This window comes from Lampris incognitus, chromosome 6 (genome assembly GCF_029633865.1).
Source record: "Lampris incognitus isolate fLamInc1 chromosome 6, fLamInc1.hap2, whole genome shotgun sequence".
NCBI classification, from domain to species: domain Eukaryota; kingdom Metazoa; phylum Chordata; class Actinopteri; order Lampriformes; family Lampridae; genus Lampris; species Lampris incognitus.
Window position 1 is genome coordinate 63760145 of NC_079216.1, and position 15007 is coordinate 63775151.

At 43.8% G+C, this 15007-nt stretch overlaps 2 protein-coding genes across 5 annotated transcripts in view; both read right to left on the reverse strand.

Moving 5' to 3' along the window:
- mctp2a (multiple C2 domains, transmembrane 2a) overlaps window positions 1-3872 on the reverse strand; it is a 36110-nt gene extending 32238 nt beyond the window's left edge. Inside the window, exons 1-4 of the mRNA XM_056282486.1 lie at window positions 3780-3872; window positions 1741-2844; window positions 854-913; window positions 654-762 (exon numbers count right to left, since the gene is read on the reverse strand). Coding sequence (XP_056138461.1) covers window positions 654-762; window positions 854-913; window positions 1741-2829 — 1258 coding nt within the window. The 5' untranslated portion in view covers window positions 2830-2844; window positions 3780-3872. The remainder of the gene's footprint in view (window positions 1-653; window positions 763-853; window positions 914-1740; window positions 2845-3779) is intronic.
- A 7715-nt stretch (window positions 3873-11587) lies between these two features.
- The window catches only part of mef2aa (myocyte enhancer factor 2aa), a 54678-nt gene continuing 51258 nt past the window's right edge, over window positions 11588-15007 (reverse strand). For all 4 annotated transcript variants that reach the window (XM_056281430.1, XM_056281428.1, XM_056281429.1 and 1 more), the window contains one exon: window positions 11588-13961. In XM_056281430.1, the coding sequence (XP_056137405.1) occupies window positions 13628-13961 (334 nt within the window). In that variant the 3' untranslated portion in view covers window positions 11588-13627. The remainder of the gene's footprint in view (window positions 13962-15007) is intronic.

Genomic DNA, 15007 nt, shown 5'->3' on the forward strand with positions numbered 1-15007 from the left:
ATGTATAGCAAATGTATCAGCGGGTTCTACCCTTTAGATTGTCCTGAAAGCCAGTAAACAAATTCCATTCTTTTGCAAAAGAAATCTGATGCGTCGTGGACTTACCTTGACATCATCTGAATTCTCCAACAAATCTATTCAAGGGCATTTCAGCTTAAAAACGACCATGATAAAGGGAGTATAAATATCTAATAACTTCTCAAGATCTATGGGAGGAAAAAAAAACACTTTAAGACTAAATGATAGACCCTATAATCTTTATAATCTAATAATCGTTTTTTTATTATTTTTATTATTATTTCTGTGTAAGGCCAGGATTTTTGGAACCACCCGTCCATTATCCAAACCGTTTATCCTGCTCAGGTTCACTGGGATGCTGGAGCCTATCCCAGCAGTCATTGGGCAGCAGATGGTGAGACACCCTGGACAGGCCACCAGGCCATCACAGGGCCGACGCACACACAAACATTCACACCCAGGGACAATTTAGTACGGCCGATTCACCTGACCTACGTGTCTTTGGACTGTGGGAGGAAACCGGAGCACCCAGAGGAACCCACACAGACACGGGGAGAACATGCAAACTCCACACAGAGGACGACCCGGGATGACCCACCAAGGTTGGAACCACCAGTGGTTTCTTATTGACCTACCAGAGCGTTTGCGTTTAACGGTCAGGTTCCTGCCCTCCTTAAGGTTGATGGTGAGGAGGTATCTTTGTAAGGCCACAGCTGCTGGGACCTCAAGCCCTGGTGTCAGCACCTGGGATGGAGATATAAGCACATTAATTGGGTTTCTCAAAGTCATATGTTTATCCCGTTTTAATGAGCTCAATAGTCAAGGCAGTACTCACTGAGATATCTGACAGGTCTTGCATGGCCTTGTCAAAGAGTTCACTGTGCTCACTAGACATCTATGTAGAAATGGGTCATTGTGATCACTATTTACAATAGACAGATTATAAAGCTGAATTTTAAGGCCTGCAGTGCAGTGGGCATGACAGTTTCTGATTGTGATTGTAAATACTTATTTTTGGGCTATAAATCTATATCAAAGTTATCAAGATTTTCATAATGCATTTTCATAATGAATTTTCATATGCATTGCCTCTGAGCGGTGCAAAGAGAAATTTGTCCACTGCACTGTAGCTGAATTGAGCTGCAAAAGCAACAAAACAATATCCATTGCGCAAAAAAAGTATCCTTACTCAAACTTTGCATCTTAAATTGTTCATTGTTTCTCCAACCATTAAGTTTTTTTTTTTTTACAAGTTCACCTAACAGAAGAAGATATAGTGGATATAGTTTCTACTATACTGCAGGCTTTATTGAATCAATTTCATTTTTAATTTGAAATCAATCTTGAGCCATAGCATGTAAGATACATTGTGGATGTCCAGTTCTCAGATAGCATTTTACTTGTGTACTACTTTTATAAGTGCACGAGAGGTTTACTTGTTGTTAGTATAGTACTTATTGTGACGACTGAATAGATGAACTTCTGATGAAAAAATACATTTACTGCTGGGATAGGCTCCAGCATCACTGTGACCCTGAGAGCAGGATAAGTGGTTTGGATAATGGATGGAATAATGGATATTATCTCTATACCCTCTAGCGTATCAGCCTTAGCTTTACTGATCAGTATATGATCGTTATTTTTGTGCTTTTACAGATGGAGAACAGGGCCCTTCAACTGCAGGTGTGCTAAAGGAAATAGGAGCATGGTGCAGGTACTGACCTCCTCTGCTTCTTCCCAGACCTCCTCTAGCTGGGATCCCTCCAGCAGGGGCTCCTCCATGCAGAGGGCCTCCGATATCTGGGGAGAGAGAAAGTCTCGATCCAGTTCCTCTGAGTCCGTGGTCCATGGCATATTGACTCGCTCCTCACTGGGTGTATCACCGGCAGAGTCCAGTGAGGTACCATCTGCGCTTTCCATCGGTGTGCCTCTTCTGGGTACGGGCCGAGACCATCTATCTGCATATGATATGTCTTCTCTGATTGCTGGTGGTGTCCCTCTCTCAGGTGGAAGCTTTATTTGCTCATTTGATGAGGGCTGTTTTTCTGTATGAAGGTTTGCATGCTCTCCAAATGAGCTTGCTCTGGCAAGTGCTGCTGTAATTCCCCCTGAGGACATGTTCACTCTCTCTGTAGAAGTATTTTCTGTGTTGTAAAGTCTCTCTGTGGAGAGATTCTCTTGGTCTCCTGAGAGGGCTAGATGGGGTAGAGGTGCATTTATATTAGTAAGAACAGTTCTTGGTGAAGGGACAGGAAGAGACAGAGGCCTCGGTACATTCCCTTTGACAGTTTTGGGTGGCTTATTTACTTGTGCATACACTGGTTCTGCACTCAAATTCCCTTTGCCCTCTGAGCTTGGATCTCTTCTGACATCTTCCACCTCTTCATAGTGGGTCAGTGGCATCACAGGTGGACTTATTAGGTTGTCAAAAGAATCTGTATCATCCATGGGAACTTTGTACCTTGTCAGGGAGACTGAATCACTCAGTGTGTCGGCAAATGATGGTGGTTCATTGGTGATAGAACTGCTAGCAATGGAGTCGGTGTCACTTTGCCCAGGGGAAGTACCAAAGAAGAAAGAGGGTGAATCAGTGGACAGTCGGCCTTGAGGGTAATCTAGGGCACTCGGTGTTGGAGAGGGTTCACTTGGCAGTAACCTCAGGTCTGGCACTGAGATGCTGTAACGATGACCAAGCCTCATGCCTTGCCTTCCAAGTCCCTTCTTGCCTGGCTTCTTCAGGTTGGGCATTTTTGTCTTCAGACGGAAATTATCAAAAAAGTTCTTTTTCTTGGGCTCCATGTTGAGTAGCATAAAGCTTGGCTATGACTTGACAATGAAACAAAAACAAAGTTAAATGGCAATCATATTGATTCAGTCATATTGATGCAGATGTACAGCAACACAAGGCTACCAGGCATCTTGCAAACAATTTTTCGGAAGCTCTTCTATATCAAAGTGCAAGAGTTAAATTTGAACTTTCGAAGGACCAACCCACCTGCCAAGTTGTCCTTAATTCTTGTTAAGAAATGTGACAGGTCAGAAGATATGGCTGTGTTCTCTTACGAAAGAGAATGCATGGAACACGTGTAAATCCATACTTTTTTGAAAAGTATGGATTTACATACTTTTCTATTATCCCATGTTTGACTCTACGTGTAATATTTTCAGCTGAACAGATTGTGACTCCAGAATACTTTCCCACAGCTACAAATTAAACTAGAAGCCCCCTGGTATGTGTGATCTCTGTGAAGGGTGAAAGTGTATGCTTAAATCATGTATGCAAGTAACCTGATAACATCTATTTTCAGCATCTCTGATATATTCTCTGAACCATTCCACTTTATCACCTCTTATTTCGCCTGTATAAGTCAATCCTTGTGTATCTGAAGATTGTTGTGTGGTAGTGTTGTTATTCTATGTTAAGTACACTGAGAGTCACGAAACTGGAGTCAAATTACATGTATGTGCAAACCTACATGGGCAATAAACTTGATTCTGATTCTTAAGCTCAGTAAGAAATAGGGATAAAAGACAGAAGATACATCGAAATATTTCACCATCTAAGCCTGAAAGATTAGTCATTTCTATTATCTTGTTATCAAAACCAGTAGCAGACTTTGCATCCTTTCTTCCCTAATGATTCATCAACTTTAAAAAAAAACCCAAGAAATACCTGCTAATAATAGAATCACAAACACTCCACGAAATAAAAGTTACTGGGCAAATTGTGAAATCAAATACTAAAAAAACATAAACTGTACCTGTTCAGTGTAGTGTTGTGTTGGACAGCCTGGTAAAGTATGTCCCAAGTTTAGACTCCTCAGAGTTTGGCAGCACACTTGGAGAGAGGTAGTTCTACCATTAACACTATGGTAAAAATGAGGAAGTATTTTACATAGCAGAACTAAATGCACTTTCCTGGATGAAGAGAACTTGGCTGATTGCAACTCTGAGACTCCTGGCTGGGCTAAACTGGCCATACCAGTCCCACCAGGTGCGTTCCAACGACTGAGATTGCTGTAGTCAGTGTAAAGAGGGTAAGATCAACCTGAATCAACTCTCTCAAAAGACAAAGTTGTACAATAAATGAGCGCTAAGTATTAAAAATGTTGACAAACCAGTGTAGCAAGAAAAATAGTATCAGGGAAATGCCCTGCGTCAACAGATTATGTATAGAGTATGAAGAGGAAAAATCTCACATACTTGAGAGCCTGATTTGTCTGCGTGTTTGTTTTTGTTTGTGTCTACAGGACTAGACATCTTATTTCTCACGATGAGCTTATTCATAGGCCTTAATAATTCTGAGATGTGAAGCAGCTCGTGGACCTGCAAAGGAGGTCACTGACTCATTCATTTACAGACTAGTCTAAAAGGGGAGGGGGCGGGTTATATCACGCTTCTATATTAAATTGAGCTTTGAGTGGCTTGGAAGTATAATCTAAGAAGTGCAAAAACCAGTTTACAGTTTCAAACAATTTCCCTTACAAAGTACATAAATGAACAACTCGGTGTTCTGCCCGATGTGAGTCCTATTCAGATGGACAACACCCTTTTGCTGCTACGATGAGGTGCTGGCACCCACCCGACTTGGCACCCGTGTCACTAGATGGCTGGTGACCAACCTAGCAACCCTTTCTGACCCGAGTTTGCGTGTTAAAGTGGTGTAGAAGTGTTGGTTACCGATACAGTCTGCTGGGGGCATGGGAAAAAAAACCAAACAAACAAACAAGAAAAACAAGAAAGACGACAACACGTTGACAAGTTCCTTAACTGACAGGTCATGCAGCTATAAAGTCATGTCCTGAGGAGAAATTTCACTTAACGTGGTCAGTAATACTGTCCAAAATTGAGTAGGGTCACACCCCCCCACCCCACTTGCTCTGCCTACCACGTCTTCATTTTGTTCAGAAACTAATGGAAATGTTCGGAACCAAACTCACCCCGGGTTCCTTAACCGATCCAGTCACACGAGTTCTGAGGTGAGATCTCTCTGTTGGAAACACGTTTTCCACGGTTATGAACTTGACTCTACCCACCTAGTGTTGAGAAACTATAGAAAATTACGTATTGTAGCGAATTCGGGGGGGGGGGCAACCACAGGGACTGCCGCGGCCGGGACGCGAACCCATATCGCCCGCACCGCAGGAGACATCGCTAACCGCTCGACTAAAGCAGTGTTTTTCAACCGGAGGTCCGCGGACCCCTAGTGGTCCGTGGTGTAATTGAAAGGGGTCCGTGAAAATAAAATAGCTTTAAAAAAGAGATCCTGTGACATTTATAGAAATAGGATTATTTTACTCAAATGTGACTGAGACCTTTATCTACCTAAACTATAAAGGGTAACAGGACTTTTTTCTCTAATTACATCTGTTTCACAAGTGTCATTTATTGTATTTTAATAAGAGATCTCGCTCCCGTTTGCATTGTTAAAAGTTACTGCATAAAAATTCTGTTGTTACATATATCTGAAAGTTACTGAATACATATTCTGTTTTGTTACATATATCTGAAAGTTACTGCATAAGAATTCTGTTTTGTTAACTATACCTAAGTTACAACTGAAAGCTCTTATTTTTGCCCCAAAGAGTGAATAAATGCTATAAGGCAATTTAAAATGCAGTTTCTACTGTTTCTATCTAATTGCAACCCCCCTCCCCCAAGATCAGGTGGAGGGGTCCTCAGGGTAGATCAAAAATACGCAGGGGGTCCAGGACCCCAAAAAGGTTGAGACCCACTGCCTTAACCGATCCAATCACACGAGTTCTGAGGTGAGATCTTTCTGTTGGAAACACGTTTTCCACGGTTATGAACTTGACTCTACCCACCTAGTGTTGAGAAACTATAGATAATTGCGTGTCGTAGCAAATTCGGGGGGGCAGCCACAGGAACTGCCGCGGCCGGGACGCGAACCCGTATAGCCCGCACCTCGGGAGACATCGCTAACCGCTCGGCTAGAGGATCAGACCCGCCAGCCAGCGGCCAGCGTGTCTTCTTATCCATGCACGTTACACTATGTACAGTCATCGAATTTTTATCTCCTTACCTTGTAGGGTCTTTGTTTTCTAATGGAAAATTAGATCCAGATTAACTAATGAGAACCATTAAAAGTAAAGTGGCAAACGAGTCGTTCTAGACCCAGGGGATGAAGAGGTGGAGGGTGGCCTGCTAGCAGGCTCGGCTAGCTAGGCTTACCGTGTAAGGGCGGCAGGGAGCAAGGTTAGCTTCTGTGCTGGGGACACCAAATCCCGGATTTCTGTGAATTTCGGCATTAACATAGTGGACACATTTGCCAATCCCGCTTTCTGGAAAACTGCCGTACACCACCGCGTAGTAGTACTGCTTAAAAAGGAGTAATGTGGTTACATGACAAACTAAAAATCTACTACTACTTTCGGCTGCTCCCGTTAGGGGTCGCCACAGCGGATCATCCGTTTCCATTTCTTCCTGTCTTCTGCGTCTTCCTCTGTCACACCAGCCACCTGCATGTCTTCCCTCACCACATCCATAAACCTCCTCTTTGGCCTTCCTCTTCTCCTCTTCCCTGGCAGCTCCATATTCAGCATCCTTCTCCCAATATACTCAGCATCTCTCCTCCACACATGTCCAAGCCATCTCAATCTTGCCTCTCTTGCTTTGTCTCCAAACCGTCCAACCTGAGCGGTCCCTCTAATATAATCGTTCCTAATCCTGTCCTTCTTCGTTACTCCCAGTGAAAATCTTAGCATCTTCAACTCTGCCACCTCCAGCTCCGCCTCCTGTCTTTTCGTCAGTGCCAATGTCTCCAAACCATATAACATAGCTGGTCTCACAACCATCTTGTAAACTTTCCCTTTAACTCTTGCTGGTACCCTTCTGTCGCAAATCACTCCTGACACTCTTCTCCACCCACTCCAACCTGTCTGCACTCTCTTTTTCACCTCTCTACTGCACTCCCCGTTACTTTGGACAGTTGACCCCAAGTATTTAAACTCAGATGTCTTTGTCACCTCCACTCCTTGTATCCTGACCATTCCACTGTCCTCTCTCTCATTCACGCATAGGTATTCCGTCTTGCTCCTACTGACTTTCATTCCTCTTCTCTCCAGTGCATACCTCCACCTCTCCAGGCTCTCCTCAACCTGCACCCTACTCTCACTACAGATCACAATGTCATCCGCGAACATGACAAACTAAAAATAATAATAATAATAATAATAACAAACGCCTGACTCATTTTATGTTAGCTCGGTATGCTAACAGCTATTCATTCTAACCGGCGTTAGCGGATTATAGCAAGCTAGTTTCTTTCGCGTAAATAATTGTGGCGCCATTTTCTTTTCCCGTCCAATAATATGCCTGATCAAAATACCTTCCCTTATAAACGTATCTAGTTTATTCTCGTCTCATTTGTGTAAACATGCAGCCTGTTTCCTCACTGGCTCGCTTTCGCCCACCTGTAGCCCACCCTTCCCCTTGTCACCTCAAATACATGTGCACATTAGATGATGGCGTCCTAGGGGTTTTCCAGGGGCAGCCATTAGCTACTCCCCTTTAGAGAAGCGTTAGCAACACTGTTAGCAACTCTTTTGTCGCAGAATACCCTCGTAAGCCTTGGGCCCGCTGAACACACAGGCCCCCACAATAAGGCGTTGTGTCCACTGGAGATCGCTTTCCAACCCCCCCCCCCCCAAAATCAGTGGTGCAGGAGGCGAGGCCCTTGGGCAGGGCTTTGTGGAAAGCAGGTGCAGGCTGACTGCTCAGAGTAGTGGCTCTGCAAGCTTCACATTGAAATTAATATGAATCCTGCTTTCCCTTTATTCCTTTTGTGACGATATGCATGCTTTGTAAAATGTCATTTTAGTGTCTTCAATACTGTTTTGGTTAATCGATGCTTTCTAGCTTTTTGGTTGGTGGAGCGAGAAGTGACACTGACGAGTTGTGCGCTTCACAAAACACAAAAGGAAATGTTTCATATTTGGAAAGCACCGGGGAACTCGTGGTCTTTCCATGGCGGACGATACAAAACGCATGAGGTGGGGGGGGGGGTTGTTTTGACAGGCATCCAGTGGACACACCGCTACAGCAAATTCACCAAGTCTTTATTCTTTCTTGGACTCAATATCAGTAGTGTGTAACACCCATGACAATGTTGGTCATTGTTTTTAAAAAAAATAAAGAGTCAATAACTAGCCTGATGTGGGACCACAGCTATGATTCAGCTATACACCTTTCCAACCCCCAACCCCCCCCCCCACACACACACACACACACAAAGACAAAAAAGGAATGATGCTGTTGGATTCGTCAACATGATGTCTAAGGCGTATGAAATGCCAGTTATCTGTTCACTTTATCTCATCTCTGATCTTCAGGGCTGGGTTTGGCATTCAGCGACTGCCTTGTGAGACCAAACTCCATTCCTTTCATGCAGCCCAGTATTTGTTTACAGTGGGACATGGTTTAGCCTAAGCTCATCAAAAGTGAGCATTTGTGTTTGCAAAGAATAAACTCTCGCTTGCTGTCCACACATAGAAGCTAATGCAACAGCCCCACTAATGTCCACCCGCCTTGTCTGCGCATAACAGTAGAGACTGTATGTGACAACAGATGTGTTTGAGTCTGGACCGAGCCTTGTTCAATATTTACCGATGTCTTAAAGAGCTCAGGCCCACATGAAAGAACCCAAACTTGGCACCCAGTTGAAAGGCAGGGCTGAGGAGCCGAACAGGGCTGGCCCCTGTGGCAGGTGGCCTGTCACCCTCCTCACACAATTCAAATAGTCCAAAACCCTGCTTGGTTACTCTACGCATGCACACTGGATCCCTTCCAGCATCTAGCACAGCTGGTCTGGAGGACGGGGAGCCAAGAACATGCACTTGGGGACTGCCGAGTGATGCACATGCAAACCATCAGATTGAACGGGGTCATGGAAAAAATTTGAATTGTCAACTATTTTATTGGCCAAAATGGCCCTGCTTGTCATACACACTCTGTGTTTGTCACACCAAACGTGTGGGTTCACATCTACTGCTCCAGCTCAGTCAGCTGGCTGTAGTAACTTCTGCATCGTAAACAGGTAGGAAAATGTGTTAAACTCGCTCCTTCACACAAACAACTACTTACTCTAAAACTTCTTACTTCTTATATAAAAAAAAACCCTACTTATTCTACAGTTATGAGATTACTATTTTCAAATGTAAGGCCTTATTTACATTTGATAACAATTATCAGCAGGCTTGCCGGATAAAATGACAAGTTATCTGTTGGGGAAACTTCCAGTAGTTTTGATTCAATTCTTCCAAGCACTGTAAACTTACCTGTCTTACAAAGTAGGATGTGCTGATAGCAGCAGGCTAGCAACTTCCGGTGCAATTGTTTGTATTATATCGCCATCTAGCGGTATCACATTGAAAATGCCTCGTCCGCAGAACAAACTGGGGAACCTCTGAAGATGCCCCCTCCCCCCGCCAGAGTAATAATGTCAGCTTTTAACCTGTGGTTAGCATGACTTTGGTCAGCGTGGCCATGAATTGACAGAAATACAAAACTGACTGGCTTATAAAACTTCCAAGTCAGTCAATACAAAAGCATAATTCCAAAAAAAAGAAAGTGCCACTGCAACAATTTTGGTTAGAGAGAGAGTTGTGAGGGTTCCCAGACGCTGGCTGAGCCGGACATTAAGAGGGTATAATATGTACACCTCACTGTGAGGCCTCGGGGGTGGCAGGGAAATCCACTATGCAGCACAATATAACGCCACCATACTATAATTCCCCAAGCGTAAGAAGCACGCGCTATGAAGAAAACACGGCTTCACATAAAGCCGGCGAGGTGAGGTGAGGTGAGGTGAGGTGAGGTGAGGATTACCGCAACCCTGTGCCACTTCCCCAGTTTTACGGTACGACGTGAAGGCGGTGGCCTCCTCCGGGCAACGGATGCAGGGTGGTCAATAAAACACAGTGTTTGGGCAGAATTCCGATTGAGCATACATTGAGGTGTTTAATAAAGTTGACAGTATCTATCGTTCGGGACTTCACAGGAGGACAAATTCTATGTAAGAGTTGTTCACTTCATTTTATACAGAATAAGAGAGATAACCTAAATTACACATTAAAAGCCAATATTTTTTTTTTTGTACTTTTGTGAACGCAGAATACAAATTTGTACAACAATATCTAGCATAGTATCTTAATTCTTTAATAAAAAGTTCACTTGAATAGTTATTGTAGGATGAAGGTAAAACAACACAGTCGAGGGAAATGAAAATGCGGATTAACTTAAAATTCTCTCTTGGAACTTAAAACAAATAATTTCATTCTTGGCAACAAAGTCCAGCTTGTGCTGCCAAACGGTCTGAGCGCTCAAACCGAAAACAGCTCCCTTAGCTATGTGAACTACCGACTACAAACATTTACCAAACACATAGTTCTGTTTATAAAAGCCATGAAGCGAAAGCGGTGTACTCTTGCACAGCAAAGTGAAGAAAATTCTTTACAAAGTTTCGTCGATGACCCCTTTCCTTTCACATTCGTCAGTTGTGCACGTCTCGGACACGGGCCAAAAGAGCAAGTGTATCACGTTGCATTCCCAACGTTTTGTCTTGTGTGACTCTTAACCCGAGAGGCGGCGGCGGGGCCGGCCGAGGCCGGCCGAGGCCGGGTCGACAAGCGCTGCCCTGGCAAAACCGGGAGGCGGAGAGGAAACGGAGTCATTTGTCTTTGGAATAAGGCATTTCCCAACGGTGCATACAAAATAGAGACGATTCCCTGATATGTCATCAAGTGCCAAAACTGTGTGCTCGATTGTAAGACGGCGCTGTCAATGCAAGACGTGTGTGTGTGTGTGTGTGTGTGTGTCTTTTAGTCATGTATTATTGCTGTGGTCTACCCTGCTGCGTTTAACTGCAATACTTCATGGTGGAAATGTGGAGATGGGGTACTTTCCTAGCCGTCTACCACTGTGTGTGAAGCAGAGGGTGCTGCCGCAGCAAAATCGAAATCTTTTTTTGTTTGTTTTTACACGGCGCAGGCATGCAATTGCAAACCAGCGCCCTCTGGCGGTGGCACTTTGGGCTGTATGAAAGTTAACAGTCTACTACCTTCCTCAGCTCAAGCCTGTAAGTGGGTACGTCCAGAAGCCTCTTTCTGACGTGTACTGACGCGTTTCAGTCCACCGTCACTTTCCAAGTGACCCGGCGGGGTGCACATCTGTGTGGAATAATGGGTTTTTCTAAAAACTGCATAGATCGTTACGGGTACATATTGCCAACTGTTATGGACTCGATGGGGGTGTGGGGTGTGTGTGTGTGTGTGGTGGGGTGGGGTGGGGTGGGGGGTGCTGAAGGGCGAGAAACCCCCTCAGAGTCACATAAGATCGGGCGTGGCGAATGCAGGGTGATACTCCTCTCACACAGCCAACTTTAATCATACAAAGGTGCGCAATCCAGCGGTGACATCGGGTCAATGACGGGTCATTGCTCTTTTAGGATTTAGCTGCTGAATTCTTTTGCTTACATGGAGATGAGACAGAATCGAAAGTCTTTAAATTTACCCCCCCCCCCAACCGCCCACCCTCCCAGCGCCACCCCCATGTTAGCACATACTGATGTGTCTCTGCATGATCTAGTATACAAATATAGGCAGTAGCCACCTTCCATATCTACCTGACATCAATGCCCTCTGGTTTATTCTCAAGCTCCTACAGCTCCTTAGGCCTAACCTTAATAAAATAATAATGATAACAATCATAATAATAATAATAATAATAATGAGGGATGGACGTAAGGTATTATTTCTGAGCCAATTAACTTAAAAAGAAGGAAAAAGAAAAAGTTTCCCCACAAAATTAGGAGTGACAATTCAGTTAGACTGGGATATTTACATTAACTTACTGTGTGTAAAAAAGCGTCCTCCGAGAGACAGAGGACACTTTTACCAAACGCATGGCTTCTGCTTTCAACCAATAATAGGATTGCGGAGCGGAGGGGAAAGAAGAAGAAGAAAAAAAAATAGGCTTATGAGATGGCGAGTCTTTCCGCTGACCTACACACAATACCGTTGGATTCCTCTATGCAAGGTCGGGACCTTGGGTGCGAATGCTGTGGCAGTGTATTCAGCAGCTGTAGGCGTACGTCTAACACACAATGGGAGCGAAGAAACTATTTCCCCTAAACTTGCGATCATCCTTCAACAAAAACAAAAAACAAAACAGAACAGGCAAACGTCAACCTCACAGCATGGTTGGGAAGGACCAACAATCACCACTCTTCGAGGGAAAACAACCACCTAACTACCGTCTCCAACTCAGGAACACGTACATGATTATGCCGATACTCAATTTAGAAGAGATTACAGTAAAATTAACAAAATAGCAAATATTGACCAGTAAAGGATCCACTTTTTTAAGGGTCTATCCTTGTAAACTTGGCTGCAATCCACAAAAATATACTTTTCTCAAAACTGGTGACGGTACGATACATTCAGTATTGTACTCGCACCCTGGTGCTATATATTAAAGTTACTATTTACATAAGAAAAAAATGTTTGGCTCAAATTTTCAATTATACAAACAGAACAGCAAGTGTTCATGGCTTTAGATATCAATTCTAGATCTGGTTTACATGATTTTACACGGTTTGTAATAAAGCACGATAAAAATAAAACTATGACGGAAATAAACGATGCATTTGAGAGACTCTCTAGGAAACCATCACTATTGTACAAAACAAAACGAAAGAAAACACCTTTGGCTTGTATTACTGATGACATTTTGCACAAACGTGAACGTCTTGATTTTCTCACCAGTTCAACTGGACAGCTTCTCGTTATCTTCATTGCACATTAAATATCCTATTCTTTCTTCTTTTTTTAAATTATAAAATGAACGTTATGCTATTATTGCAATAAATTCTTTTCCTATCTCTTTTTTTTTGTTTTTTTTTGTGTTTGTTTTAACCTTGGACAGTATCGTTTCATTTGTACAGCAAGGTGATTTCAACCGGTGCAAAATTGTCGAGATTAAAACTGTAACTCTTTCTTCTTCTTCTTTTTTTTTTTTATTATGTTTACTATCTCTGTTATGTGTTCTCGGCGTTTCATCCGTTGGTTAGTCGTGCGCTGTATGGTTACGGCACAATTTAAAGAGTGAGTTTTTGCAGTCAACATCGCGCGTTGAGGTCCTCAGCCTGAAGCAAACACAACTATCTCTGATTGTTTGTAACTTGCAACCACAACAGCAAAAACAGTAACTACTAGTGTCAGACTAGACCAGTGATTACAATAATTTATAGCCTATTGCTTAACATATGCTTTGAAAATCATACCCCTGCAAACATCGTCTAATTTGCAACAAGTACCTGATGGGATCTGCTTGTGCATATAATTCAGTCTGGCTAAATTGAGCTTTTTTTCTTAATTTTCCTTTACTTTCTTACTGTAGCAGTTTGAGGATTGACCGCAGATATGTCTTGACACTTCATTTTACGTTTGCCACTCAGTCTTACAAAAAATGAAATGGAGATAAATAATAGTATTAGGGCGATCGTTTTTAAGGACCCTTTCACCTTCTTTCATCTCCATGTCTACACCTTCCCTGTGACTGGCTGGTGACTGGAGGGCTCGACCAGGGCTCTTTATGTCACCCACGTGTCCATGCGCATGCGCTTAACAGATGGGCTCTCCCTGTCCTCGGAACTAGTCGGGGGTCTACCCAGCCCTAGTGGGGAGTGGAAGTCTGGCCGGTGGTCCTCGCGGTCGCTGCCATCGTAAGAGCTACAGGAAGAGCTGAGGCTGTCGACGGGTGAGCGTCCCAGATCCTGCCGGCTGGACACTTGCTGCTGCTGATGAGGGGCGAAGCTGGAGGGAGTGATGCGCTCCCGCGGTGGGGAAATGGGCTCCGACTTGATATTTATGTTATGGCTGGTGTTGATGGAGAGGTTGGGACCCTGAGGTAGGTGACCCCCACCGCTGTGGAAAAAAAGAGGGAGAAGAATTAACGTCTGGGAGCTGCCCTGGGTGGGTCATACTGGAAGCACTCGTTTGACCCAAATTGTGACTGGGGCAAAAAACAGAAAAAAAGAGGGGGGGGCTCTTGGTTCTATGGTAGGTAGGCTCCCTCCCCAGGATCTAGGAGCTGCCCCAGTTTGGAGTAGTGTGGAGCCCCAACCTCCCTGTGCTGGGCTGCCTGCTGTATGGCTGAGGCGCCACACCCCTCAATAACCCCCCTGCATCACAAAAACCCACACACAGACACACCCATACACAGCATACTGACATGCTCACATATGCTCCTTGGTACAAAGCACCCTCTTGTAAATCCTTTTTTATAGTGTTTGCAAGTGAAGAGGTGATGCATCTCTTATTCACAGAAAGCTGAATCAGTTCAGCTGGACACAACACTTACTGTGAGAAACGTGTCATCACTCATCTAATAGACCTCTTGCAGGTATCCCCGCCCTTATAAACAACACAGCGGCATAAGGGTGGGGATACCTGCGGTCAACTGAGAATGAAGAGGTCACTTACATGAGTGATGACATGTTTCTCACAGTAAATGCTGTGTCCAGATGAACTGATTCAACTTTCTGTGATTTCCTTACCTGCATCATTGAGCATGCATATGCACATGTTGTATCTCTAACGGTCTCTACTATATCCCGTCTGAATGCTGCAAATCGGCCTGTCATACTCCACCTGGCGAGGAACAGCCATACCTAATCTTCCCGCTGATGGTCACATTTGTTGATGTCGGTCACAAAGAGGCATCAAAATGTAATTGAGAATAATAGGGAGTCAGCGAAAAACTCCTCCTTTAAGTTTATAAAACTGCATTTTAAATCTGCCCTTCGTCGGACTTCTTTCGTCAATATGTATGTCTATCCTGTCTTTCCGTTGGCTCTTTTCTTAATACATTTGTCTTCATTTTGTCTCGTCTGTCCTGTCGTCAGCTTTTTCGATTTTCCACATTTTCACCCCAAAGCACAATGAATATATATATATTTTTTCAAATGAAA